Source organism: Capricornis sumatraensis, chromosome 4 (genome assembly GCF_032405125.1).
Source record: "Capricornis sumatraensis isolate serow.1 chromosome 4, serow.2, whole genome shotgun sequence".
Taxonomy (NCBI): domain Eukaryota; kingdom Metazoa; phylum Chordata; class Mammalia; order Artiodactyla; family Bovidae; genus Capricornis; species Capricornis sumatraensis.
Window position 1 is genome coordinate 153,748,211 of NC_091072.1, and position 27,439 is coordinate 153,775,649.

At 57.7% G+C, this 27,439-nt stretch overlaps 1 protein-coding gene across 3 annotated transcripts; it reads left to right on the forward strand.

Moving 5' to 3' along the window:
* Positions 1 to 26,949, forward strand: MICALL1 (MICAL like 1). 3 transcript variants are annotated; one of them, XM_068970465.1, is made up of 16 exons: positions 1 to 146; positions 4,472 to 4,520; positions 4,971 to 5,112; positions 9,346 to 9,434; positions 10,497 to 10,639; positions 11,829 to 12,274; positions 14,340 to 14,397; positions 15,075 to 15,436; positions 16,816 to 17,231; positions 20,418 to 20,552; positions 21,102 to 21,228; positions 21,354 to 21,444; positions 21,599 to 21,672; positions 24,086 to 24,200; positions 24,374 to 24,436; positions 25,405 to 26,949. In XM_068970465.1, exons 1-16 carry the CDS (start codon positions 1 to 3, stop codon positions 25,535 to 25,537), a joined length of 2,589 nt encoding a protein of 862 aa, XP_068826566.1. In that variant the 3' UTR covers positions 25,538 to 26,949. The 3 variants fall into 3 exon arrangements, with proteins under 3 accessions (XP_068826566.1, XP_068826567.1, XP_068826569.1); XM_068970466.1 differs by having other exon boundaries at positions 24,374 to 24,420; positions 25,416 to 26,949; XM_068970468.1 differs by having other exon boundaries at positions 16,816 to 17,225; positions 24,374 to 24,420; positions 25,416 to 26,949.
* Positions 26,950 to 27,439: the final 490 nt, after the last annotated feature.

Below are 27,439 nucleotides of genomic sequence, written 5' to 3' on the forward strand. Positions count from 1 at the left end.
ATGGCGGGGCCGCGGGGCGCGCTGCTGGCCTGGTGCCGCCGCCAGTGCGAGGGCTACCGCGGCGTGGACATCCGCGACCTTAGCAGCTCCTTCCGGGACGGCCTGGCCTTCTGCGCCATCCTGCACCGGCACCGGCCCGACCTGCTGTGAGTGCCGGGAGGGCGGGCGGCCAGGGCGCAGGGCGGCGCGGGCTCGTTGCTGGGGACCCCCCGCCCCCCTCAGTGACGCGGAGCCGGGGCGGTGGCAGACGCCGCCCCCAGAGGCCGGGACGCCCACCCTTCGGCGGGCCCCCAGCGCCTCGCGGGACGCCGAGACCCTCCGATCCAGGGTACCCCTCCCCCACTTGGCCCCTGACCCCGCCCACTGGAACACTGAACCCGCCCCGCGTGCCGGTCCCTCTACCGGGGGCCTGGCCCCGCCCACAGCGCTCTGATTTCCGCCAAAGGGACACCGAAGCCCCCAAGGCATGGACTCTTTGAAAAGGCACCCGCGCCCTCCTCCGGGACCCTGGGCCTTTCTTACACTAAACAGGAGCTCTGAGCAGCCCCCTCCCCGTTCGGCATTGAGGTTCCCGTTCTCTTTGTGGGGTCCCCTTGCTTTGATTCTCCTGGGCCATCTCTTCTTCAAGGCACTAGCACAGTGCCTGGCACAGAGGAGTCCCTACTTTAGCAGAGGTCAGATGAATGGATGGAACACCCCTCCCCCAGGACACGGCCCTGCCTCCCAGGTGTGTGCCTCACGACCCGGCTGTCCTCCATGGGGCAGGGGGGCTGAATGAAGACTGCCAGGGTTGGACCTACAGCCCTAAAGGGCTGCTCCAGGGTGTGAAATGGCTCTTTCTTGCCCTCAGCTGCCCAGTTCCCAGGCTCCGTGGGAGATTTTATCCAGAGCCCCCAGGGCAGTTGACTTGGGGTTTCTGCTCCCCCTACCTGGGGCCCTGGAACCTCTCCCACTCATTCATTCATAAAACAATACATGCTTATCTGGCACCTGCTGTTCCTTGTACTTCTGGTCTCATATGCAAATTGGGGACAAGAGTCATGGTCCTTGCCCATCTTGCTTACAGCCCCTCGGATGGGGCTTCCCTGGCAGGGTCTGGAACCTTCTGTGTGTCTGTTCCACCTTCAGACCTGTGCTCCCCAAAGACAGAAACTGGGCGGCTTTGATGAAGGAGAGAAGGAAGGGAAGGATGAAGGATTTGATTCTGCATCACGGAAGGGAAGGATTTGATCTTTCATCACGGAAGGGAAGGATTTGATCCTGCATCACGGAAGGGAAGGATGACCTCAAGGATTCGATAGTGTAGATGCTCTTAGTTTATTTTGTACCATGTGGTACCATGTCTGTGGGTGGTGGGTCAGGCCCTGGGGTGGGCCCTGGAGGAGAGGGTGTGGGTGTAGAAGTGAACGAGACGGGGTGGAGATGTAGGTGGGCCACTGTCTGCCGTGGGGCATGTGACGTGGGGTAAGGGGGCTTAGGAGCCAGGGCTTGAAGGATGGAGAAGGGTACCCGGACTGGACCCACAAATTAGAGTGGAGGCCTGCAGGGATCTTCTGTTTTGGCTGGAGGGCAGGTGGTGAGACAGGGCCAGGGTGTGAAAGGTCTCAAGTGTCAAGCTAAGCTACATCGTGGACTTGAGCCTGCCAGCCACAAAATGCAGGCTGCTTGGTTTGTGGTCAGCGCCTCTGTGTCCTAGGTGTGGGAAAACTAGTAGATCCCATCCGGGATCAGTTTCTTCACCTGTAAAGTGGGTTTGACAATAAGACCTAGCCTCCCAGGATTGTTGTGAGGATTAAATAAGATGATGAACATTCAGTTAACATTAGTGATTGTAAGTAGTGTTATTAGGCAGGAAGGGATGATGCAAGTGTCTTATTCCTTCATTTATTCCTAAAAGTGTCTGCAGAGTTATACTCTGTGCTGGGCACTGAACCTGGTGATGGAAATAGCTTCCAATCAACCAAGAGACAAACCCTACACAGTCTCCTATGGCCTGTGGGGGTGATAGATGTATAAGCAGTGCTGAGAAATCCACGTGGGAAGTGCTGTGTCAGAGGACCAGGCTGGGGTGGCCTGGTCACCTCATCTTCAAGGAGATCGCAGGAGCCAGGTCAGGGAAGGGCCTTCCAGGCAGAGGATATCATGAGCAGAGATACAGGCAGCGCTGTTGGAGCCCGTAGCACAGGGCGGGGAAAACCGGGACGTGGCTGGGCCAGAGTGCTTAGGGCCTCCAGCAGGCCAAGGAGGGTGGGTGGGGCCACAGGGAGGGACGTGGCATTAGTGTGGAGCAGAGAGGGGCTTCCCTCTGAGAAGAGATCCGGAATCAGGTCCGATCATTCATTTGCAAGGCAGGCCAGCATCTGGGCTGCCAGCCCATTGCACAGGATGAAAACTTGAGGCCCAGGTCCTACATGAGGCACAGAGAGGACCTCAGTGATAGGTAGGGGAAGATCTCCGTGAGAGTAGGGCTGGGGTAGGGGTGAGGACAAGCACTCTCTTCTTAAGTGGTTCAGGCTGCTGGAGCGTTGGGCCCAGGCCTCTGCTGGAGGTGGGTGAGGGGGCTGGCCCATCCCGCCTTTCCCAATTCAGGCATCTTTAAGCTCCCTTGCGGGCAGGACCATGTGGGTTTCATTTTTGGGCTCCTCATCTCCCCCATGGCCAAAAATAGAACTTCCCAGGCCTTTGAAAACTCTCAGAAAATAGGCTTCCCAACCCCAGGTGTTGATTAGGGGCCAAGGTGGGGGAGGGAGAAGAAGCAGAGGAAAAATTGTAGCATCCTGGGGACCTTTACAGTTTTCACGCTGTTGCCATCATGTATGCATTCAGTAGACATTAATGGAGCGCCTACTAAGTACCAGGCAGTGTGGAGGGTGTTGGGTGCACGGGGTGAACAAAAATGTGACCCTAGCCTTGAAGGACCACCACTGGGGAGACTGCAGTCCAGGGCCCTGACAAGTTGCTTTTGTCTCATTTGGTCTCAGAACAGGCTTTTGTTGGGAGCTGGGGTGGTGTCACAACGCTAATCCTAACCCTCACCCCGAGGTTTAGAGAGGTTGTGTGTAGCTTGCTCAGGGTCACACTCTGAGGCAGTGGCGAAGCAGAGGGAGGAGTTAGGGACCCAGTTGAGGGGAGGGGGAAGCAGCCTGGCCAGAGGTGGGAAACGGAGCTGAAGTGCATACACAGCCCCTCCGCCTCCCAGCCCACCCGACCCTGGGCCTTGGGACAGCTTGCAAGCAACCCCCTCCTATCTCGGCCCAGGGTTCACGGCACCTTGGACTCTGCCTGCAGGTGAGCAGGAGGAGGAGGGCTCTCTTGCGTCTGCAAGGCCTGCCTCCACCCATCTCGGTCCTCCCCACCAAGCTGGGAGGTGGTACGAGGCTTCCCCCAATTTGCAGATGGGAACACAAAGGCCGCAAGGACTGTTGACTTGCCCCAGATCACAAGGCCTGGCCTGGAAGAGCAGAGCCTGGGACCCAGACTTGGGAGGCCGCGCTGGCCTGCTGCGGCCTCTGGGCCCACGTCTCTCAAGCAGTCAGGCTGCAGTTTTCAGCCATAGAAGGACAAGACCCAGGAGGCTGCTGAGCAAGCAGGCTGGGCCTCCTCCGCCGGTTTCAGCTGCTCCAGCAGCTGGAGCGGGCAGGTGGGGAGGGGGGGATACCCACAGTCAGGGTCCCCTGGCAGGCCCTGCCACTTCTCACCTGTCCCAGCTAAGAAACTAGGACACCCTTCGCTGCTCCGCCACTGAGGGTTCCCCCAGGAGTGGCCCAGCTGGGTCAGCCAGCCATTTAGTGCCGGCAGCTCTGGAGAATATACCATTTCTAGGCTGGTTCAGACTTGTTCTATTCCTGGCCCCATTAAAACAACATTTGTCTTGGGGCTGGGTTAGGGATTCAGGAAGCTGGGGTGGCTTCTCCAGGTTTGTGACATGCAGTGGAAGGACGAGAAATGCAGATTCCCACAGTGGCTACCTCTCCCCACAGTGGCTTTCTCTCTCTGGACCTCAGTGTCCCCATCTGTAAAGTGGGATGAATACCTGCCAAGTAGAGCTGAAAACAAATTGAATGCAGGAGCTCAGCCCAGTGCCCAGAGTGAGGTCAGCAATCCATGGCTGTCCCTCTCGTGACCAGCCTTGGACTTGGTCTTAGTTTTTACGTTTGCCACTGAGTCAGGACATGGCTTCTTGGGAGATAAACTTGAAGCTGGGACTTTTTCAGCCCCGCCCCTTGGGTTTCCAGCCTCTACTTGGAGGCCTCCTGGGACAATAAGCTCTTCCTCGTTCCCACCTGGCTACCCCTACTCTTTTAGCCTGTGCTTATTCCCTCAGTTTCCTCCTCGACAGCCCACAGATGCCTCCCCAAACCCTGCTGAGGCCCAGGCTGGTTAGGATAAGGTCACCTCCCCTGGTCACGCTATACCCATGGCCCTGCCCTCTGCTCAGTGCTCCTCCCCGCCGACCCCTTTTCTTTTGCAGAGATTTTGATTCACTTTCCAAGGACAATGTCTTCGAGAATAACCGTTTGGTGAGTCCCCCAGGCAGATGGAAGCCCACGATGAGGCTGGGTGTTGTGCGGGGGGGTGGGGTGTGTATCAGAGGGCAGGGGTCTTGCAGAACAGGAACCGATCGAGGGGCTCCTGGAGCAGCTGTCCTGCCCTGGGGCCCTGGCTGCTCCTCTCCCCACCCCCTGCTCCCCTCTGGCCGGCTTGTGCCTGGAATACCAGCCCTTCCCCACTCCAGGTCACAGTATGGGGCCAGAGCTGCGAGGAGCCCAGTCACCCCTGCTCTGGCCCCCTTATCCCTCCGAATGAGGCTGGGCCTATGCAGGGTAGCACCCCCTGACCCTGCCTCCTCTTCCTGCTGTGGCTGCTTCTGTTTCCCACCCTGCCCAACTTCTCCCTCCCCTACACCTGCCCCCATCCCTACCCCCCCAACCCCAAACCTTCCCCCACCCTGACATCTGCCCCCACCCCAGGCCTTTGAAGTGGCCGAGAAGGAGCTGGGCATCCCTGCCCTCCTGGATCCCAATGACATGGTCTCCATGAGTGTCCCCGATTGCCTCAGCATCATGACCTACGTGTCCCAGTATTACAACCACTTCGCCGGCTCCGGCCCAGGTGAGAGGGTGCCCCAGGTGAGAGGGTGCCATCCTTAGGGGCGGGGCCCTAGGAGTGTGGCACCTGTTTTCTGAGCTGCAGACAGGGTGCAGTCAGGCAGCCCATCATTCATTCACCACATCATCCATCCACTCACATATTTATGAGTAAAATAACGCTGGGCTGGGACCCCAGGGATTACAGCTGTGAAGGAGATCACTGCCCTCAAGGAGCTCACAGTCTGGTGGGGGAGACAGACCACAAACACGTGAACTAGTGACTGAGCAAAATAATGGCAGAAGAGGGACTTCCCTGGTGGGCCAGTGGTTAGGGCCCTGCGTTTCCACTGCTGGAGGCTTGGGTTCCACCCTGGGTCAGAGAGTTAAGATCCTGCAAGCCATGTGGTCTTGGCAAAACAGTAAAAAACAAAACAATAGTGTCAGAGGAGACAAAGCAGGGCAAGTTCATCCGCCGTCTGGGAGCTCACCTCACTGGCTCCTACCCTCACTTCCTGTTTACAGACACTTCCCTGGGTTTTTTTCTCTCCAGCCAGGCAGTGATCCTGTGGGGCTATTTGGCTTCATCTTTCCCAGCAGTGACCTTCAAGGCCTGAGAACTGAGAACCTGGGGAATTGTGGGAGGTGGGGTAAAGGAATGGGGGTGGGGGTATAAGGGTATTTCTCTGCCCTGAGTCAGGTGGCTACTGAATCTCCTGCCTGGAGCGTCCCCATGCAAGAATCTCCTAGACCCCAACCTTCCATAGCGAGGACATGGGCTCAGAGAGGGGAAGCGAGGAACTTAAGGTCACACAGCCGGAAAACTGAATCCGGGTGTCCTGACTCCTGCGCTGCTCACAGCTGTCACGGGACCTGTGGCCCCTGCCATGTCATTCCTTCCTCCTGCCTCTGCTCTCCGTGTGGATAATCTTATCTCATCTCTTAAAAAAAAAAAGTCAGGATTTTTTTTTGTTTGTTTGGAGTAAACACATGCTTACTGTAGAAAATTTAGAACATAGAAAAAAGCGTAACAATTTAAAAATTAAAATACTCTGTTACTCCCCATCTTTCCCATAATGCTAGGGATTAATATTATAATTGAACAAATAACATTATGTGTATTTGACTAGAAATCAAAATGAAAGTATTTTTCAACTGCTGAGTCTTTGATGAGAGGCAGCATGGTGCCTTTTACTGTCTGGGTGATAGTGGGTCACGCGGTCACCTCTCAGCTTAGGTTCCCCTTTGCAGTGAGGACAGAATAGCGCCCAGGGGACTCCCCTGGTGATTCAGTGGCTACGACTCTATGCTCCCACAGCTAAGAGTTTGCATGTCACCAGCTAACGATCCCGCGTACCACAGCTAAGATCTGTGTGCTCAGTCCCTTTAGTCGTGTCCGGTTCTTTGCGAGTCCATGGACGGTAGCCTACCAGGCTCCTCTGTCCACAGAATCCTCCAGACAAGAATACTGGAATGGGTTGCCATTTCCTCCTCCAGGGGATCTTCCCGATCCAGGGATCAAACTCGCCTCTCCTGCATTGCAGGTAGATTCTTTACCCACTGAGCCACCTGGGACCTGGCACAGACAAAAAAGTAAATAATAAATTTTTTAAAAAAGAAAAGAACAGCGTCCACCTCACAGGGTTGATGGGAGTAAGCGAGGAAGCATGAACCTGTGTCTGGCCCTTGTTTAGGACCCAGGGTTACTATTATTATTATTATTTTTTAATCCATTGGGTTAGAGTTTAGCTTGCTCACCTAGAATCACAGTTCAGTCTTTTCTTCTGGAGTGTTCCTGGTGGCCGAACCCCAGTCTCTCTCTACTAAGCTCTTCTCTGGAGGGCCACCTCCTGGGACCCTGTGGGTGGGTAGGCGGGTGGGCAGGACCCTTGGTAATACTATGCCTCACCAGGCATCCTGGGGGTGGTATCACTCAGGTGACCTAGTTCCCCCGGCTGTGCCTGGGTGAGAGCACCCTGTGGGCCTGCAGGGATTTCTTGTCACTAAAGGCACAGCTTGTGCTTTCCATGCAACTTGGTCCCTAAATGCAGACCATTTTTATCCCACCTGCTGCTCAACCAGAGGAGGCGCAGGGAGGTTGTTCCAACCCTGGAGGCGAAGCTGGCATTTGGCCTCCCCCAGATGGTCGTGTTCTGTACTCTCTGGGCCAGGGGAGGGACTTCAAGGGTAAATTTGCCCAGGCTTGACTGTCTGCAGTGGGTACCTTGGGAAGCTGGCTGTGGCTGAGATACCACCGTGCCATGCCTGTTCATCTTGTGTGAGCGCTCTGTGGGGGCCGGTGACCTTGGGCACATCAGCTGACCCCTGACCTCCAGGAGCCGCCATGGAATCTGGAACCAGTGTGTGAGGGAAGGAAGCCCAGTGGCTGAGGGAATCAGAGGAGGGGTACCCCGCCCTACCCCACCCCAGGGTGACAAGGGTGGTGTCATCAGCATGAAGCCCAGTTTCTTAGCCAGGCTCCTGAGGACCTCTCCCCACTTAGCTTAAGCCGCTCACTGCCCCGGGTTGTAGTCATACTGAATTTCTTGTGCTGCTCTGAATATATCACATTCCTTTACTGCTAAAGTCTTTCCTCTTGGTGATCCTCTAGTCCCTGTTCCCTGCCTCCCGTGCCCTGGCACATTCTTTCCTACTCATCCTCTCATCTCCACATTTTGCCTCCTCCAAGCAGCCTGCCCTGATGTACTCCAGGTGCTCTTGCAGCTTCATACCCCATGGTGAACGCAGAAGACTCTGGTCACAGCATCTCGATTACTCTTCTTTCCCCTGTAGACCATCTCTGTTGAGTCTACAGCTGCCTGACTCCAGTACCTGGCACTTACTCATTCATTGAACAAATATTTCTTTCGCTTCTACTGTGTGCCAGGCACCGTGGGAGGTACTAGGGAGAGAGCTGAGAATGACACAGACTCAGAGCTTGCAGTCTAAAGGATGGGCGAGGGAGAGCGAGAACAAAGTAGTGAATGTAATTTCAGATGAGCCGGATAAGGAAACAACATAAGGTAATGGTATAAAAAGCAATGAGAGGAGGAAGTGGCTATTTTTGGTGAGCAGTCATGGAGGGCCTCTCTGAGGAGGTGACAGTTGAGCTCAGCTTTGAATAAGGAGGAGAAGGAGGCTGTGTGAAGATCTGAAGAGGAATATTCCAGGCAAGGGGGAAGCAAGGGGACTGTGTGTCCCAGGAGAGTGAGGGAGAAGGTGAGGATGGTGGGGTATAGAGTGGGCCCCAAATTTTTGACCATGACTCATGGTGAACAATGTGTTTCCCATTATAATCCATGTTCATGTATACATATGTTGCTGAAACAAGGTTCAGGAAACGATTCTCCCCTTAGAATACGAGATGCCTACGGATATTTTCTTCTAATTCATCTTTACAATATGCTGGTTACAGTCCCCTCAGTTGATTTCAGGGTCTGTTAATGGATTATGACCCCAGTAAGGAAGTTGGGTTTTGTCTTTTTTTTTTTGGTTGACAGCTTGCGGGATCTTAGCTCCCCAACCAGGGATGGATTTTGTGCCCTGTGCAGTGGAAGCGCAGAGTCCTAACCACTGGGCCACCAGGAAACTCCCTGGATTTTATTTTTAAGAATTATCGTATAGCAGCATTGACTTTTTTTCTTTTTGTATACAGTTCTCTGAATTTGTGGGGGTTATTTTAATCCCTGAGTACAGAGTAGGTGCTCAGTGGAGATTTGCTGAAGCAATGACGGGGCAGTCTTGGAGGAGGCAGGTGGGGTAATGGCTGGGCTTCTTCTGGTTGGAGGGCACGAAGGCAGGGTTCAGGGCTGTAACTGGCCACCTGGGCAGGGGCAGGGCAGCTCCTCAGGAGCTCCCAGGGAGCCAACCCATCTTCTTGAAGCTTCAGGCTAGCACCGTGTGGTTCCTCCCCTCTCCTTTCCTTCACCCGCTAAACTTGGTGGGAAGGAAGCCACCTGTCCTTTCATGTACTGGGCACTGTTGGTCCTGTGATTGTCCTCGTGCCTTACTGTTCACACTGCTCTGGGTGGTGGGACTCACTGTCCCACTCTGTGGAGGCCCAGCGAGGTTGGGTACCTTGCCCTCCGCACTTAGCTTGGCAGTGGAGGCGTCCCCTGTGTCTGTGTGAAGTGGGAGCCTGGTCCCACTGGCTTGGGTGGTTCACCATCAAGTGGTGGCTGGGGAGCCCAAAGCTCAGGCCAGGTTGGGCCTCCAGAATCTCTAGCTGCCTCAGGGCCCTTCTCTGGTCTCTCAGCAGCTGGTGTCTCATCACCCAGAAAGGGCCTGGCGCTGTCCTCCCCGCCATCCGAAGCATCTACTCCCGCGGACCCAGGAGACAGGGCTCAGGTAGGCAGTTGCTGGGGGCTAGGGAAGTGGGGGTGGTCAAGGGGGACAGCTGCCACTGCCGGGTTCAGGGGGTGTTCTCAGTCCCTTTCCCGCTGGCTTTGGAAGTAGAAGTTCATAGGCCAGGGCAGAGGGCAGGGGCAGGGGAAGGCCAACCCCAGAGGAGCAAGAGCATCCAGGGCACTGACCCTCCATCATGGGACTGGCAAGACTCACACATACAATACAGCAGATTCTCCCCTTGATTCTCATGAGACTGGACTGTCAACCTCTTAACCTGATTCTGCTTACTCCTCCCGATAACCCTGGGAGGTGGGTATTGTGTGTCCTGATATAACGAGAAGAAATTGAAGCCCTGAGAGGTTTGGCCACTTGTTCAGGATCTCTCAGCTGGGAAGTGAGGGTCATGCTGTCAGTTCCGAGATCTCATTGGGTGACCCCAGCCTTTCATATCTGGACAGCACTTCCCAGTATGCAAAGGGCTTTCGCTACCTGCTCCCATCTGCTCCTTGCTGGAAGAGCTCCTGAGGGGCCGGGAGCCTGGCCCAGGGTGGGTGCCCAGTGAGCATGCGTGGGGCTGAGACAGGCGGGGTTATAGAATTCCACTGGGCAGGTATGGACCCAAGGCCCAGAGATGGAAGCAGCTTGCTCAAGGTCACGGTGCTTAGAAGCTGAGAAACAGATGTAAATCTTGGTTCCGGTTGGGGAGAGAGAAGGCAGTCGAGGTGGGCCTCAGAGGACAGTCATCTGTGAGGGAAGGTTCACCTGCAGGGACAGGAGAAAGGCTCATGTAGCCAGAAGCTGCCTTCTTGCAGAGAGAGCCCCAGAAACTGGAAGCCAGGCTTTTTTTGTTCCATCCTGACTCAGTGAGCTTGAGCAAGTCTTTCCCTTTCTGGGCTTCCTCAGGGTGAAACAGTGACAGTCTCCTACCCTCTGCCTCTCCGGGGTTCTGGTGGAGCAGTTAGCGCCTTGCACACTCGGGGGATGGCCACCATTAGAGCGGGGAAACGGGGGCGTTCTTGAACCAAAGGGCCGGCGACCCTAACCTCACCCCATTCCCTGCAGGGTGAGGAGTGCTCCCCAGGCAGCCTGTCGAAGCAGGGCTCCCACCGGACCCCCAGCAGCACGTGCGCTGCCTGCCAGCAGCACGTACACCTGGTGCAGCGTTACCTGGCCGACGGCAAGCTGTACCACCGGCACTGCTTCCGGTGAGCGGGCGGGGCGGGAGCGCCCCGAGATTCAACACCGCGGGCTGCCAGGCCCCTTGCCCCGCTCTGCGTGTTGGAGCATCTTTCTTATCGCCATTTTACTGACGGACAAACAGACTAGCGAAGGGAGAACGTTATTGGCTCAGTCCCAGAAATAGAAACAGAAACGGGGCCAGATCTCCTCGAGGCTAAGTACCTGATGAGGATCAAGGCACAGAATATGCTTTAAAAGCCCGGAGAAAAGAAAGCACTTTTAAAATTTTTATTTTAGTTTTAGTTTTTTCTTCTGTTTTATTTTGCTTTTGTGTTTTCTAAAAAGAAAGCAGTTAAAAAAATCATAGTAACAACTTGCTTTGAATGTGTGGTTCCCGGGGGAAGTGACCGTTTAAAGAAACTTGAGTAAGAGGCAGGGAATATATAAATAGCTTAGAGAATGTATGGAAACTGTTTTACAACTGAATAGTCAATGAGAACCAGTGAATGGGAGTTATAGCATGTATTCAGCTATGGGTGTGGGTGTGTGTGTGTGTGCGCGCGCACGTGCACGTTCAGATGTAGTGGCTGGACCTGAAACCCAGGCACCTGATTGCAGAACTGAGGTGTCATGAGGGCCAAAATCTTGAGAAAAGCAAACACTGCATTGATGCTGTCATGTCTGGCTGTCAGGACAGTGTTTTAAAATCTTTTTATGGTAACCACCAGTAAGGCATGTTTGACACCAGTTGTAGGTATATCCATGAAATCAAATTTGCATAAATTGATATACAACTGGAATTAGGTTCATAAAACAAGTGTGATACACTCTGATACATTGTACTTGATTCTATTTCATAGAAAAACAAAACAAACCTGGTTGGTTGCAAACCACTAAAGTGATTTTTTGAGCCACTAATGAGTGGTGGCTTGCGTACTGGATGGAACCTTGAGGGGGGAACCTTTGCTTCCTCTTGCAGCAGAAACTGAAGGCATGTTTCACAACTATGGTGTTGCTTTCACGTGGTTTTTTTGTTCTACTATGATTCTGACAGTTACCATTTTCCTTTTCCGCTGGCAAGTTATGAGTACTGAGATAGGACTCCTCCGGGCTGGCAGCCGGGAGGAGGGGAAGGTACAGCTTTGGCTGCTGGAGAACGGGTAGCCAGCACCCTGGGCTGGTTAAGTTGACCGCCCCCGCCCTTCTTGCTGGCAGGTGTCGGCGGTGTTCCAGCACGCTGCTCCCTGGAGCTTACAGGAATGGGCCAGAGGAGGGCACCTTCGTGTGTGCAGAGCACTGTGCCAGACTGGGCCCCAGTGGGCGATCAGGGGTCAGGCCTGGAACCCCGCCGCAGCCAAAGCAGCAGCAACTTACAGAAGAAACCAAGGAGGTGGAGGGCGGCAGCCCCAGCCCTAAGGCGACTGCAGGGGCCGAGGCGGATGTGCCCAAGGCCAGCCCCGAGGGCCGACCCCAGGTCCCCACCAAGCCCCGGGTTCCCGGCAGACCACAGGAGCTGGCCAGCCCCCCGGCCAGCCGCCCCACACCCGCCCCCAGGAAGGCCTCCGAGAGCACAGCCCCGACGCCCCCCACGCCCCGGCCCCGGTCCAGTCTGCAGCAGGAGAACTTGGTGGAGCAGGGAGGCGGCAGCGGCCTGGTGAACGGTGAGCGGGGGTCCTGTTGGGGCTGGGCGTTCCCTGGGGTGTGGCTGCTGTTTAAACGTACCTGTACCCGGGGGTATCCGTGGGGCCACGCTCTCTGTGCCTGTGTGTGGTGGGTATGCTGGGGACAGCTGTGGCACTGAGGTTATTAATTCATGCAGCAAGTTGTTATCGAGGCCCCTCTGTGCACGCTCTGTTCTCCGTGTTGGGGGGATGGGATGTAGACCCCCGTCTCCGGCCTGGACCGCCCCCTTCTTTGTGTCCCAGGTGTGTGTTCTTGTGTGTCTGTATTGTGAGCTTTGGTTTCGGGGCGTGTAGCGAGTGCACACCACAGGTGCCTGTGTCCCCAGTGTGTCTGGGACTCTGTGTGTCCACACTCAGGTGACCTCCCCCCACGCCCAGCCTGTGTGTTTGTCTACATCTGGGTATCTGGCAAGGACTGCTCAGGGGCTGGGGAAGCTGTGTCCCTGGTCAGGTGTACCCTGGGGTGCTCCCCAGCCTGACCTCCTGCCCTGCAGTAGAGATCTCTGCCTCACCACCCCGCCCCTTAGAATCTTCCCACGTGACCTCCCTGGGCCTCATGAGCTCATAGGAACAAGGTTCTCTGCAACCCGAGACGTGCTGGGCAACTCTTATCTGTAGAGGCCTGGGGGAGGGAGGCTCCCTGGTTTCCTCCCTCTGGGATTTGTTCTGTTCCACGCTCATGGAGACTGGTTCCTGAGTTGGGCGTTCAGACCTATTTGTGCCTCGGAGGCGCTGCCGGTCTCAAGGGAGAGACAGGCGCGCGCGCGCGCGCGCGCACGCACACACACACACACACACACACGCACACACAAGGATTTTGGTAGAATGTAAGAAGTCTATTTAGATGGAGGGGCATGGAGAAGGAAATGGCAACCCACTCCAGTACTCTCGCCTGGGAAATCCCATGGGCAGAGGAGCCTGGCAGGCTACAGTCCGTGGTGTCGCAAAGAGTTGGACACAACTTAGTGACTAAGCAACAGCAATAATAAGGGGTAGTGGGCGGTGGTATCATCTGATGAAAGGAGATTCAGAGCTGAAACTTGAGGGGAGAAAAGGGGGTGCACAGAAAGAAGCAGTGGGGGTCAGGGAGGACCCTGCCCCGTCCCCACACTCAGTGGCACTAGGGCCACGGGGGAAGACAGCCTGACTTGAGAGGTTGCAGGGAGAACTGTCTTCAGGGACAGTGAGGTTGTTAGCGCCAGCATGTGAAGGGAGCATTCAGGATACCAGGGATTTATTTCACTGATGAAGGTTCCAGGAACTAGGAAGGAGTGGGAGACAGGAGGAAGGAATGTCTGGGACCTGGATGGCAGGCCCAGTGTCAGTACTTGTGTCCCTCGTTGTACTGGAGGCCCTAGTCAGCTGGGAAACACCAGAAAAAAGAATGAGAAAGAAAGAAAGCGTTATTTTCGGTAATAAAATTGTCTAGTGAGAAAATATTAAAAGAATCACACAAGTATAAGATGAATGTACTCAGTGCCACAGAATTGTATACTTTATTTTAAAAAGTTACATGCACTGTGTAATCCTATTTTACCCTTTTGTTTAAGTTTGAGGTTTTTGGTAGATTTTTTCTTTTTTTGAGGAAATTGACAAGTTGATTCTAAATTTATATGAAGGAATAAAGAGTCAAAACATTCCTGAAAAGAACAACAGAGGAGCAGAGGCTACTGTGGAATTCACGGAGGACACTGGGGAGTCAGGGGAGACTTTCAGGAGGAGGTGACCTCCTGTCCACTTTGGGAAAGTGTCAGAGGGGCACTTGGGTTCCCCCTCCTTAACTGAAAGGCATGAGGTCAGGGGGTGGTGGTCTCCAGGTGTCCTGGCCTCGTGGCTTTGACCTTCTCTACCTGTTACCTCTGGTGTTTAATCTCCCGGAGCGCTGGACTGGGGAGGTGCAGGGTGCAGGGGAGGTTGCCATGGCCACCTGGAGTCCACGACCTACCGGGTGGGATGGAAGGGCACTCCTAGGTGAGGCAGGCACTGGGGTTGGCTCCCTGACTGCTCCACTCCACCACCTGGCTCACTCTCCTTTCCCACCTAGGGAAGCTGCAAGAACCCCCCATCCCCAAGCCCAGAGGGACCCCCAAGCTGTCAGAGAGGTACGCTGGCTCCGAGGGCTTTCAAGGCCCTGGCGGGGTGGGGGGAAAAGGGAGTACCCCTTGGGGGTCTGGGTCGGCAACAAGGCCATGTGACCCACCAGCGCCCCCTCCCAAAAAGGGGGGGCTCCTCTCTGGTGGGCAGGAGCCTGTAGCCACACCCCCTTCCTGTGTGGCTCCCCCGGGACCCCTCTCCCCGCGGGCAGCAGGGCCTGGTAGCAGGCTGCCTCCGGAGTCCCTTAATCTCCTCAAGCCTCTGGAGTGTGGGAGGCCTAGGCCTCCTAGAGTAGTTTTAAGAATTAGTAGCAGAGTATAGAAAGACCCAGCAGAGCTCCATTGTATGCCAGACTCAGAGCCTCCACCCCCTGGAGCCCCACATCACAGGCGAGGAACCTCGATTTCCAGTTCTTCTTTGGGAGCTGTGCTTTCCCTGTATGGTCCCTGAACAGGGGGGCGGGGGGTGGAGAGAGACAAAGAGAGGCAGAGGGAGGGGAAGAGAGAGGGCCCCCCACTCTCTCCATTTGGGCTTTGGGCCCAGACAAGCCCCACCAGGCTGGGGTGGGAGAGGGGAAGGGTGCCGTGTCTCACCTACCCACTGTGGGATGCACTGTCTGGGGAGAGAAGGATGCTCCGCTTCCTTGCCTGCTTATGGGTGCTACCTCTTCTTGGCCTCCGTCCAGGACGCCAGCCCCCAGGAAAGACCCGCCGTGGATCACACTGGTGCAGGCAGAGCCAAAGAAGAAGCCAGCCCCCCTGCCCCCGAGCAGCAGCCCCGGGCCGCCGCCGGGCCAGGAAGGCAGGCAGGTGGAGAACGGAGGTGTGGACAAAGCGGCCCCACAGGGCCCAGAGCCCAAGCCCTACAACCCCTTTGAGGAAGAGGAGGAGGAGCCCCCCGCTGCACCCAGCCTGGCCCCCGGCCCTGCCTCGACCCCACCGGAGTCCACACCCAAGTCGCTGCACCCCTGGTACGGCATCACCCCCACGAGCAGCCCCAAGACGAAGAAGCGCCCCGCCCCCCGAGCACCCAGCACATCCCCCCTCGGTGAGTGCTGTTCCTGGGAGCTCCCCGGAGAGGGGCCCTGGGGTTGGGCACCTGGGTGAACCCAGGGCCCGGGAAGGGCAGGGGTGCCCTGGGACGCCCCTCCAGGTCAGGCGCCGTGTGTGCCCTCAGTTAATCGGAGCAAACCCTTGGGGTAGGTCGGGCACTCTGTTTTGCGGGTGAGGAAACTGAGGCATAGAGAGGGCGAGTGATTTGCTCAAAGCCGCACAGCACTTAAGCGGTGGAGGCAGAATTTGAACCCAGGCTCTCCGACTCTACTCTCAACCCTTCGTAACCCACCTTGCAGGACGGTTGTGAGAATTAAATGTTATCCATTGATGTGCTTATTAACACAGAGTCAGGCTTGAGGAAGGTGCGCGACAGGGTTAGCCCCAGTCCTGCCCACCCAGTCACTGCCCTCCAGTTCCAGGCGCCTGAGGCTCTGACCCAGCTGTGGGACGCGGGCGCTAGTGACTCTGAGCAGCTCGTCCCCTGTGTGTGTCCTTCGTCTCCCCGGAGGATGGAGGTGGTGGGCCAGGTCCCGGGCGCTGTGCCTCCCTCCGCCAGGCCCTCCCTCTCATCCTGCAGTCTTCTCGGGCCCAATGCCCGGTCCCCTTCCATCACGGCGGGGCTCCGACTGCCTCGGAGACCTCAGTGGGAGTCCCTCAGACAGTGAGACCGAGAGCGCACTAGAAATGACAGGAGGCCAGTGCTCAAGTGGTCCAGGTCCCCGCAACCCCTGCTAGGGCCCTGGGACCCTCCAGCTGAGCGTGGTGGGTCGTGCGTGGGTCGGCTGATTGGAGGTGGTGGGCGGTGGAGGCAGCCAATGGGATGAGCTCTGAGTCAGACACAGCTGGGTCCAATCCCAGCCCTTCTCGCCAAGTCTGTCGTCTCACCTGGAAAGCACGGAGGATGCTTTGAAGCGTGGCAGCCGTCGTCCATGAGGCTGGAAGTGCCTGGCCGGGAGCTGCCTGCTGCTCCTCCCCTGTTGCTTTCCCTCCACCTCTGCTGAGTGCGAGGCCTTTTTGCCTTTTCAATTCGGCTTTCTTTGGGTCAGATCAGTCATGGGAGGGGAAGCGGAGGCTGTAGCACACTAGAGGAGGAAGCAAGAGCCATAAGGAAACGAGGGCTACAGCTGCACCACGAGGCGCAGGCCAGAGCCCAGAATGTGCGGCATGAATTTGGGTGATCTGCCTGCCAGTGACCTTGGTCCTGTCCCACCTTTGCTCTCCTTGAGGCTCCTGCCTGCCTGCCTGGATGTGGAGGACTTGGGTTTCCTGGGCCACCTCTTACTTCACTGTCGAGAGCGAAGTGTCAGGCGAGGCCAGAGGGCCTGTCTCTGCCCCCTCGCTCGGCACCCATTCGCGGTTTGGTTTGTGCAGCTCTCCATGCCTCCCGCCTGTCCCGCTCGGAGCCGCCTTCGGCTACCCCATCGCCAGCCCTCAGCGTGGAGAGCCTGGCGTCCGAGAGCTCCAGCCAGCCCCCCAGTGAGGAGCTCCTGGAACCACCCGTCGTGCCTAAGAGCTCCTCAGAGCCTGCCGTCCACGCCCCTGGCACCCCTGGGACCTCTGCCAGCCTCTCTGCCAACTCCTCCCTGTCCTCTTCCGGGGAGCTAGTGCAGGCCAGCGTGGACCGGACGCCTCAAGCCAGCCCTGGGCTTGCCCCCAATGCCAGGGGCAGCCCGGGTCCCCCGCCAGCCAAGCCCTGCGGTGACACTGCCCCCAGCCCCCTTGTGTTGGTTGGAGACAAGAGCCCTGCGCCTTCCCCTGGAGCCTCATCCCCGCAGCTGCAGGTGAAGGTGAGTGTCTGCTGTCCTGTCTAGTGGACGTGGGCCTGGTCTCGGGGCAGGAATGTCCAGGGCTGGCCATCGTTGCTGTCCCTGACTTGTGGGGTGACCTTGGCTCTGCCCGTCTGGCCATTCATCACTCCATGCACTGAGGTACAGCTCCCTCTCAACATCCTTTTATCCGCTGGCCAGAGCTCCTGTCCATCTGTTTACCTGTCCACTTGCCCGACCTTCCATGTCTTGAGGCATCTAGCTCTTATTTACCTGCCGAGCCCATGCATGTGCCTGTTGGAGACACACACACCAGCCACCACTCACCCACACATCTTCCATCCGCTTTCCATTCACTGAAGCCCTGTTTGTGCCAGAACCTGGCACAGCATCATTGAGACCCTGTCCTTGCCCTCCAAGGGCTCACCCTCTGCTCAGGGAGACAGGCCTAGATGATTGTCCTTCCACCTGGGGTAGAGAGCACAGAGGGGAGGGGATGGTGCCCTTCTTGGGGTCGCGTTCCTTCTCCAGAGACCTCAGTCTCCCCTCCTATAGAACGGGGCTGATGGTGTCGATGGAGTCGCTCTTGTGTGCACGGGCTGGCCTGGGCTCCCAGGGTGATGGCTGTGGTGGTCCTTGTCCCCAGGTGCTCACAGCCAAGTTGGGGGTGGGGTACCGAGACGACTATGCCTTGTATGGAGTTTGTAGTGGGGTGGACTTGTAGAGGAGGAGTCAGCTCTCAACAGGCAGAGGGCCCAGGAAACGGCTTTACTGGGTGCTTCTGTTGTGGCCACTGTGGGGGTACAGACAGCCCCTGCTGCCGCTCCCTTCCCAGGCCCCCTCCCAAGCTGGCCCCACACTCCGTCCCCTCTGGGGGCTGCAGTGGGCACCCACCCCCGGCAGCTCGTTTTCCAGATGACCTTTGTGATTGGTGGAGCACCTGTTTCTCAGGGCCCTGCCAAGAACCAGAGGTCACCGGGGGCAGGACACTGCTCTGGGCACCTAGTTTACCAAGAGGTCTCTCCTTTGCACCACCAGCATCTTTTCTTTTCTTTTCTTTTTTTTTATTATTTATTAAAGGACCAGAGTCCCTTTGCACCACCAGGTTTTTTTTTTTTTAAATTAAAGGACCAGAGTCCCTTTGTGCCACCAGGGTCTTTTTTTTTTTTTTTTTTAATATTTATTTATTTGGCTGTGCCAGGTCTTAGCTGCAACACGTGGGATCTTTAGTTGTGCCATGCAAACTCTTAGTTGCTTCATGTGGGATCGAGTTCTCTGACCAGAGATCGCGCCTGGGCCCCCCTGCAGAGTCTTAGCCATTGAACCAATATGGAAGTCCTGGAGCCACCAGCTTCTTTTTTAAAAAATTATTAATTGATTATTTTTGGTTGTATTGGGTCCTGTAGCGCGCGGGCTTTCTGTAGCTGCAGGCACGGGGGCTGCTCTGTTGCGATGTGCCGGCTGCTCATTGCGGGGGCCTCTCTTGTGGCCGAGCGCAGGCTCTCGGCGCATGGGCTTCAGGTGTTGCAGCACGCGGGGCCGAGAGCGTGGGCTTCGGTAGTTGTGCGCAGGCTCAGTTGCTCCGAGGCATGTGGAATCTTCCCGGACCAGGGATCGAGCCCGAGTCCCCTGTGTTGGTAAACGGATTCTTAACCACTGGGCCACCGGGGAAGTCCACCAGCAGGTTCTGATCCTGCACTCTGTGCCACACTCTGCAGTCCTCTGAGGGCCTGGGCTTACCCGCCCTGGGTGGAGGCTGGCCCCAGGCCGGCTGTAGTCCTGATCTGACCAGCCTGACAGAGGATAAGTCTGCAGAGGAGCCGGAGCTGTTGGTTTGTGCACCTTTCAAATGCCGTCTAACCTTCTTTGGTCTGGGTGACCACCCCCAGCCCAGCTGTCACCACCTGCTGTGTGTCTTGGACAAGGTCCCGCCTTTTCTCTGGGCCTCCGGATGCTCTTAGGGGTCCCAGGGTTCCTTGCTGAGTGGGTGGAGGAGAGAGCTGATTGTGAATCCCCCCCATCCCCACTACAGGCAGCTGGCCGTTTCCTGCCTTGGGGTGTGTGAAGGGTTGGTTTGAAGAGTTCTGTTGCTGAGAACCCTTGAGGGACTTGGGGCCTTCGGGCTGTCTGACCCTGTTGAGGTGCTCCAGGTGTGATTGTGGAGGGTGAGGGCAGAGCCCCAAGGGGGCTTCCTCCTGGGGTGCCCCATCCCTTACTCTCACCCTAGGATTCGGAGGGAATCTGAGACATTGAGGGCGGGAGACAAGGCCCTTGGGTAGGTGCTGCTCTGCGGGGACCAGACTGTCTCCCAGCCGCGCCTGGACTCCTACGTCAGCTCCCAGAGCAACTTGCAGCCTCAAAGAACTCCCCCTCCCCCACCTGAGCAGTTGGCACAGGTGAGGTGAGCAGCTCTCCCCTCCCTCTTCCTCCCCCAGCTCTTGGAAAGCCAGGTCCTCACTCCTGGGACCACTCCATGGGACGCCTGTTTCCGATGAGCTGGGGGAAGTGGTGGGAAGATGCTGGCACTGCCCTCGTGGCAGGCAGGGTCTGTTCCCGTGCTGGGCCTGCCCGCTCTGCTGGCCTCAGAGAGGACAGAGTTCTCCCTGGGGAGGAGCAGTGTAGGATGGGGGCCTTTCTTGGGTAGGGCAGGGGCTGCCTCCCTCTACTGAAAGCGGGGTCCTACTTTTGTACTTCCTGGCTGGGAGACCCTGGGCAAAGTGCTGAGCCCTGTAATCCCTGCTGGGAAAGGGGTGTTGGTGAGGCCTGGGTGAGCTACCATTGCTTCATCCTGCCCTAAACTGCACGTCCTGACCACTGCCCCCAGCGCCGGAGGGCTGCCCGGCCTGAAACAGACCAAGTCACACTCCAGCTTGGGCCCTTGGGAAGAACGTGACCTTGGGCCAATTACTTAACCCCTCAAAACTTGAGTTTCCTCACCGGTAAGATGGGCAGACACGACCCACTTTGTGGAGTGGTTGTGAGAATTAGACAAGCGTGTAGAACAGCACCCAGTGTGGCAGCTGCACATGAGGGGTGCTGGGAAGTGGAAGTCTTTGTTGAATGACTGGGTGCCTCAGACTGGATGCTGGGAGATTCTGCCTGATTCCCACCCGCCCTGCTTTCCGTGGATCCACGTGATCAAGCTCCCAGGGTCCCACTGCCCTTTCCTGACTTTTAATATCTTCTGTCATGTTTCCCTGCCTTTAGTCTTCTTGCAAGGAGAACCCTTTTAACCGGAAGCCATCACCCACAGCATCCCCAAGTGTAAAGAAGGCCACCAGGGGCTCGAAGCCAGCGAGACCACCTGCCCCAGGACATGGCTTCCCACTCATCAAACGCAAGGTATCTACTAGGAGCCCCAGATACCTGGCTACCTGGGCTCCGGCCCCGTGCCTTGGCGGCCTCAGGCTTCCTGTGGGACCCTGCGACAGGGTGGTCCATCTGGGCAGCTTCCCTGAGATGTGGGAGGGAGCGTGCCTGGGAGGCCCAGGTGGGAGATCTGACTTGCAGCCAGGGGGAATTTTGAGCAGATCAGCTGCTCTGACCAAAAGCACGGGGTGATGCATTTAAATTGTTGCTAATAATAGTACAAGGATCAAAGCCTTCACATGACATACTTCTACTTAAACAACTTGAGTGTTCTTGGTTTCTCTCTCCTTTGGGTCTCTTTCTCATATTATGATGTCCTTTCTGAAGTGCCAGAGGAGGGGAGGAAGTTGCCAAGAGAGGCAGAAAGTTGTGTCACCCTCTGGGCATACCTGATGGCACTGGGACCCAGGGCATGGGGTGTGGGACAGGGCCTGGGAGGCCAGCACTGGCCAGAGGGAAGCTCCTGGCGGCAGACAGATGGGAGGGCGGGCTGATCACAGGTGACTGGGCGCTGTTGGGCAGGTCCAGTCCGACCAGTACATCCCCGAGGAGGATATCCACGGAGAAATAGACACCATCGAGCGCCAGCTGGATGCCCTGGAACACCGTGGGGTCCTGCTGGAGGAGAAGCTGCGTGGCGGAGTGAACGGTGTGGGGGCTGTGGGGGGCTTGGCAGGGGGTGGGGGGACTCAGGTGGGGGAAGCCTCTTCCCCAGGGTGGGGGCCGCCATGGCATCCTCGCCAGCCCTGGCCTCAGTGAGCACCTGGCTTGCAGAGGGCCGTGAAGACGACATGCTGGTGGACTGGTTCAAGCTCATCCACGAGAAGCACCTGCTGGTTCGGCGGGAGTCGGAGCTCATCTATGTGTGAGTCCTGCCTCCCCTCCTTCCCTGCCCGGCTCCCCCCTGCCCTGAATCCACAGAGCTCAGGACTGAGAATCTTCACCTTCTTCCCTCATCAGCTCAGGGCAGGGCAGGCAGCCGGGGCAGAAATAACAGTCACCTTCTTCCCACTTTCCAGCTTCAAGCAGCAGAACCTGGAGCAGCGGCAGGCCGACGTGGAGTACGAGCTCCGGTGCCTTCTCAACAAGCCAGGTGACCGTGGCCACGCCCTGTCCCCGGTCACCTGCCCTGGGGCCTGGTGACACGGAGGAGTGGGCTGGGGAAGGACGGACAGAGCCCCGATGGGGAGGCCTGAGCAGACTGTGGGAGCAGGGCCAGAGGACATGGCGGGAGGTGCTGTCTGGGTCCTAACAGAGGGTTAATAGACTCAAGCTAAGATGGGAGAGGAGACCCACATGGGGCTGTGACATCTGTGCGTCAGATGACAGGCCTGCAGAGAGCTCTCCAAGGCCAGGAGCAGACTGACCTTTTTTGGCCCCCTTCTCCCCCGGAAGGTGTGGGTGGGTAGGTCCTTGGGTGTAGGGTTGGGGGCAGTCAGTCTCCAGGGCCCTGGGTTGCCTCGATGAGTGAGGGAGAGCATGTTTCTGTCCTGGGGCAGCTCTGGGCTCATGGCCGTTAGGTCAGAGCGTGGCAGGATTCTGCTGGTGCAGGGAGGGCCAGTGGGAGGGCCCCCTGCACGGCATGGCTCAGAGCGACTCTGGGAGGGAGGGATGGGGTGTGCTGAGGATGGAGGGGAGCAGCTGGGAGGGGCTGGGCGTGGAGCCACACCGTCCTGTGCGCTGCGGGAACTTGCTGGTGCCCTTAGGATGTGTGTTGGCTGCACATCCCGGGCTTGGCACGCAGTCTCAGTGGCTCCGTGTGTGACACAGGAACGGAGGTGCCCACCTGGGAGGGCGTTCTCAGGAACAGGAGATGGGATGTGGAAATGTGGTGTGCCCTCGGAGGGGCTGATGCTTACTACGTGACCAAGTTGGGGTCTGCCCACGACGTGGGGTGAAGCACAGCTGTGGGCTGAGAGAGACTGCAGGACTGTGGCACGTCCAGAGGCAGGAGCCAGGGCTTTTGACCACTTCCTCTGACCCAGGTGGTTAGGAATCGTTTCCCATTGAACAGATGAGGAAACGGAGAGCCAGAGAGGTTGAGACTTGCCTCTTGGTGGGGGAGCTGGGCTTCTTTCTGAGTCTCTGACTTGGCCGTGTGCCTGCACACACACACAGTCCCTCCTCCTGGCTGGGATGGTGGCCCTGCTTTCCCATTGACTGGGCAGCTTGGGAGGCTGGATGAGACCCAGAGTCAGGAACGCCCCTGGGGAAGTCACAGAATGTCCCAGCCCTCCACTGCCCTCTATGAGTCACTCCCAAATCTCCGGAGGCTGGGGCGTGGCCACCATGCCGAGGGAACCGCAGCGACACCTTGTGGCCAGAGAGGGGCCCGCACCTCTGTTCTCCAGGCCAGCCTGGCCCCGGGCCTTGTGTATGTTACTTCTCCAATCCTGTGTGAGATGGCAGTGCATCCTGGCCTTGTCTTCCTGTCCTGGTTGTTGCCTTTGGAGCAACTGGTTTAAAGGCCCCAGGTGGGCCGGAGATCCGTAAGACACGGTAAAGCTATAGCTTGGGGACATGGGGCTGCCCGGAAATAGGCACTGGCTTCACCCTTGCTGTGGGACACTGGTCAGGGACTTAGCTTCCCTGAGCCTCAGCTTCCCCCCGTGTAGGTTGCGGACATAGCTTACCCAGGCCCCAGATTCGAGAAACAGCAGAGTAGGCTTTGAACTGGAGTGATGACTCTGAAACCCACATTGTCCCCAGAACTGTGCTGGGCCATTGGTCCAGTTTTGGCAAGAGGAGGCGGTGCGGGTTTGGGCCATGGCTGAGGGGTGAGGAGGCCTGTAGTGGCAGATGTTGTATTAGGAAGGTCATATGTGGGGGCATCCGTCCCCTGGAAGTCTGCAGGCTGGGTTAGAGGAATACCAAGGAGCAGGTGGGTCTCTGAGGGTGTCGTTCTGTGGGATGGCCTGGGTTCTTGAAATCAGGAGACGGGGGTGAGCAGGGAGGGCAGCAGGTGTCTGAGATATCAGGGACACTTCCTGGTAGGTCTCCCGACCCCCAGGGTCCGTTCTAGCCCCCCTGCTTCCTGGCATTAGATGGGTGTCCGAGGATGCCTCTTAGGTCACGTTGCTTCTCCTGTGTGTGCTCCCTGGGGTTCCCTGGTATCTCCCCACTCCCGCCAGCCCGCCACTGGAAACTCTTAGCAGGCCCAGCCCTAATCCTGCCTCCCCCAGGAAACCACCTAGTGAACACTGGTTGCATGAATGCGTGAACATAAACAGGAAGCTCTTTGGGCCATGCTGGTCTCTGTTCGCAGAGCCTGTGTTGTACTGGTCCTCTCAGAGCCCCCTGGGAGAGTCTCTTTGGTAGGCAGACTGGTATTCTTGGTCTCTTCTGCAACAACCTCCGTTTCTCCAAAAACTGTAATCCCCACCCATCTGGGCTTCTCCTTGTCCTCATGGTGTCCAGCGTGGGGCTGATCGGCAGTCACCCTTAGCACTTAGGTGTTGGTTCCTTGCTTCCTGGGCCTCACGTCCCCAGCTTTTCTCCTTGAGCAGAAAAGGACTGGACAGAGGAGGACCGGGGCCGAGAGAAGGTGCTGATGCAAGAGCTCGTGACCCTCATCGAGCAGCGCAACGCCATCGTCAACTGCCTGGACGAGGACCGGCAGAGGTGACTTGGCTGGGGGCGGGGCTCCCGGGGCTTCCTTGGGGATGAGACCTTCACCGCCAACCATCTCAGCTCCCCCTTGCTCAGCCTGTGTGGACTCAGAGACTCTGGAGGGGCCTGAGAGATTATCTGGCCCTTCCTCCTGTGGGACACTCAGCTTCCCTGTCTCATTTCAGGGAGGAAGAGGAAGATAAGATGTTGGAAGCCATGATCAAGAAGAAAGGTGAGGCCCCTCCTGGGGTTCTGGCCTGCTTGAACTCCTGCAGGGTGGGGGGCCGGTTGAACACAGTGTTGGAAGGGGTACCCACAGGGACAGTGTGTGCAAGCCTTTCTTTTGGCGAGAAGGCCATGTGTAGCAAGGCAAGCCAACCTATGGCCAGGAAGATGGGTGTGGAATGCTGTGGTACCAACAGGGAGGGTGGTGGCGTATGGGGCCCTTTCCCAGGGTATGTCTGCCTTGAGCTGTGCATTCCTCCTTGAGATCCACAGCTGGTTCAGGAGGGGTCTCTGGGTTCAAAGAGCAGTCCCCCAACTCCCGCCCTTGGAGAAGATGAGAGAGCACTGGACTGGGAGTCAGGAGGCCTGGGCCTAATCTTGGTTCCCTCAGTGATTCATTTTGTGGCCTTGCGGTTCCGTCTGGGCTCCAGTTAGACTGGATTCTGGTCCCAGCTCTGACGCGTCCCAGCTGGGTGGCTTTGTGCCAGCGCTTCACCCCTTCAGGCCTCACTCTCCTTGTCTGCAGGATGGGGGTGAACAGAGGCACCCACCTCCTGGGCGGGTGCTGAGGATGACTGAGATAACCTGTATAAAGCACTTAGGCATGGCCTGGCACCCACAAAAAGCTTGGCTGGTGGTAATCTGTTTCAAACTCACATTTTCCTTGTCCGTAATAAGTGAGGGACTAGGCCAGATGACTGCGGTTTCTTCTAGCTCTGACAGTCAGTGTTTGTGTTGTAAGCCACAGAGCTGTAGGGGAATAGAGGCTTTTCGAGATAAAACATCAGCCGTGCTCTAGGGCTCCCCCACTGCCTTCGTATCCCGATCCCTGCCGAAATGCTGGGAAGGGGTGGGGTCCCGTCCTAGAGGTGAAGAACTGGAGACGCAAAAGGATGAAGGGACATGTCCACGGTTCCAGGCGACGTGGGGGTGGTGGTGGGCTGAGACTGTTGGCTGCCACTCCCTGGCCCGCCCCAATCGACTGCCCTTTCCCTTCTGCAGAGTTCCAGAAGGAGGCTGAGTCCGAGGGCAAGAAGAAGGGCAAGTTCAAGACCATGAAGGTGCTGAAGCTGCTAGGAAACAAGCGTGATACCAAGAGCAAGTGCCCCGGAGACAGGAGCTAACGGTGCAGACTGCCAGCTGGGGACACCACCCCCGCACTGGCTGCGCTCTGCGGGGCGGGGGGGAGCTTCTGTGTCCCTTCAGGATCAGTCAAGAGGAAAGATGACTTAGGGGAGGGAGCCTCTGGGTGATGGCCTCTCCCTCCTCAGGGTCTTCTGGCTGGTCTGGGCTAAAGAGTTTTTCTTCCCTCTCCTCTGAGCCCCCTGCCTGGCTCTCCTGACTCCAGATGCTGTGACCGACCCCAGGAGCGAGCAGGGTCTCGTCCCACGGGCCCCTGCCCTTGGTCCCGCTTCACTCCTGTACCACGTGCGGAGGGGAGCAGAGGGTCTGTCTGCCTATGAGGGTCTGCCCGTGGTGGACCCTCTGGCCTGGGTCTCCTGCCCTCTGGGCAGGTCGGCAAGCCAGACTCGGCCACAGCGGCCCCTTCCCGCTCCCCGCCGTCCTGGGTCTGAGTCCCTGTCATCCTGGCAGGGCAGGCAGCCTTGCCTCTCTCTCTCTGCACTCAGGAGCTCTATTTATGAAGTCTCTTAATTAAAGTTGGAGGTGGTTACTGTGTCCTCAAGACCTGAAGGGGCCTCATGGACAGCCCCCTCCCTTTGTTACTCAAAGTCTTAGGAGGTGCTTCCATCACCTCCCCTCATTCTGCAGGAAGTCTCCCTGCCCGAGACAGGGTGCTGGGGCGGGTGGGGTGCCCGGGAGCTGAGCCCCCTAAGGGCGGGCCTCGGGGGAGGCGGGCGGGCCCCAGGCCAGCAGCAGGCGGGCGTGCTGCCTGTAGGTGCTAACCCTGGCCCTTCACCCCACACCGTGGCCCCAGCCCCTCCCGTGGGCTCTCCCCGCCACCCCAGGGCTGGGGTGCGGCGGACCCGCCCCTGGTGGTCAGCGCCAGCCTGTCTCCTCACACGCGCCTGTTGTCTGTTCCCTTCCGACTCTGTCGCCTCCAAAGGACTGATGGCCGCTCACCCCCGGGACAGCTGTGGGAGAGGAGGAGCCGATGGGGACCAGCACCTTCGCCCCAGGGGACGTGCCCAGCAGCTCTTGGGGCAAAGCACTGTTGCTATAAGCTATTTCTGGGGTGCCTTTAGGGCCCTTCCCTCAGCACACCTCCAGGGAAAGATCACACTGTATTAACTTGAGAGGGTTTTCCTCACCGACAATAAACAGAGACCACCTCAGCTGCCAGTGCCTTGCAGCCCTGGGCCGCCCTCCGCTTGCCAGGCCTCCCTTTTTCCCTGCCTCCGCCATGCCTCTTGGCCAGCATCTCTGCTGGCCCAGGAGGGTGTGGAAGGGCTGTCCACCACCGGGGGCCCTGGCCCCTCTTTCCCTGCCGCTGGGCAGGATGCCTTCCTCTGCCGGGGCCAGTGCTGCCTCCAACCGTCTCCTTGCTGACGGGCCTGTTGGCCTGCCATGGGGGTCACCAGCTCCAGTGCCTTTCGGGGGCCAGGCAGGTGACGCATGTGAGCCCTGGCTGGGTGCATCCTGCGGGGCGGCCCCGTCAGGCTGCCTTGGTGTCAGGACACCTGGGTGGCAGGGACTGGGGTGAACTGGGGTGGACACACCGCAACCACAGGGGGAGGTTGTTCCTCACCCAAGTCAACTGTAGCCTGTGGGATGTGGGCCCAGTGGGACCAGATCTTTGCATTTTCCAAAAGAAACTGGAAATCCAGTGGAGCGTGTGTGTACTTTGTAAAACTGACTTGAACTGAAATCAAGGGTATGTCCTACCGTGTCAGAGTGGGCTGACTCTGGCCCTGGTTCTCCGGTTCGCTGCCTCTGGGCTGTGTGCTGCAGCCTTCGAGGTAGAGGACGGCCGTCCTCCTCAGGTTGCGCCCTGAGCCCTTGGCTTCTTGAGGGAGTGTGGACACAGGCTCCCCGTGGAATGTTCCAGAGCCCCAGCCCTTGAGCTG

What these genes read in the sequence shown, in the direction of transcription:
- MICALL1 (XM_068970465.1), top strand. Translation starts at nt 1, where the DNA reads ATGGCGGGGCCGCGGGGCGCGCTGCTGGCCTGGTGCCGCCGCCAGTGC. An exon ending in TCTTCGAGAATAACCGTTTG is followed by an intron (nt 4,521 to 4,970) that starts GTGAGTCCCCCA and finishes CCCCCACCCCAG; the next exon opens with GCCTTTGAAGTGGCCGAGAA. An exon ending in ACCCAGCACATCCCCCCTCG is followed by an intron (nt 15,437 to 16,815) that starts GTGAGTGCTGTT and finishes TGGTTTGTGCAG; the next exon opens with CTCTCCATGCCTCCCGCCTG.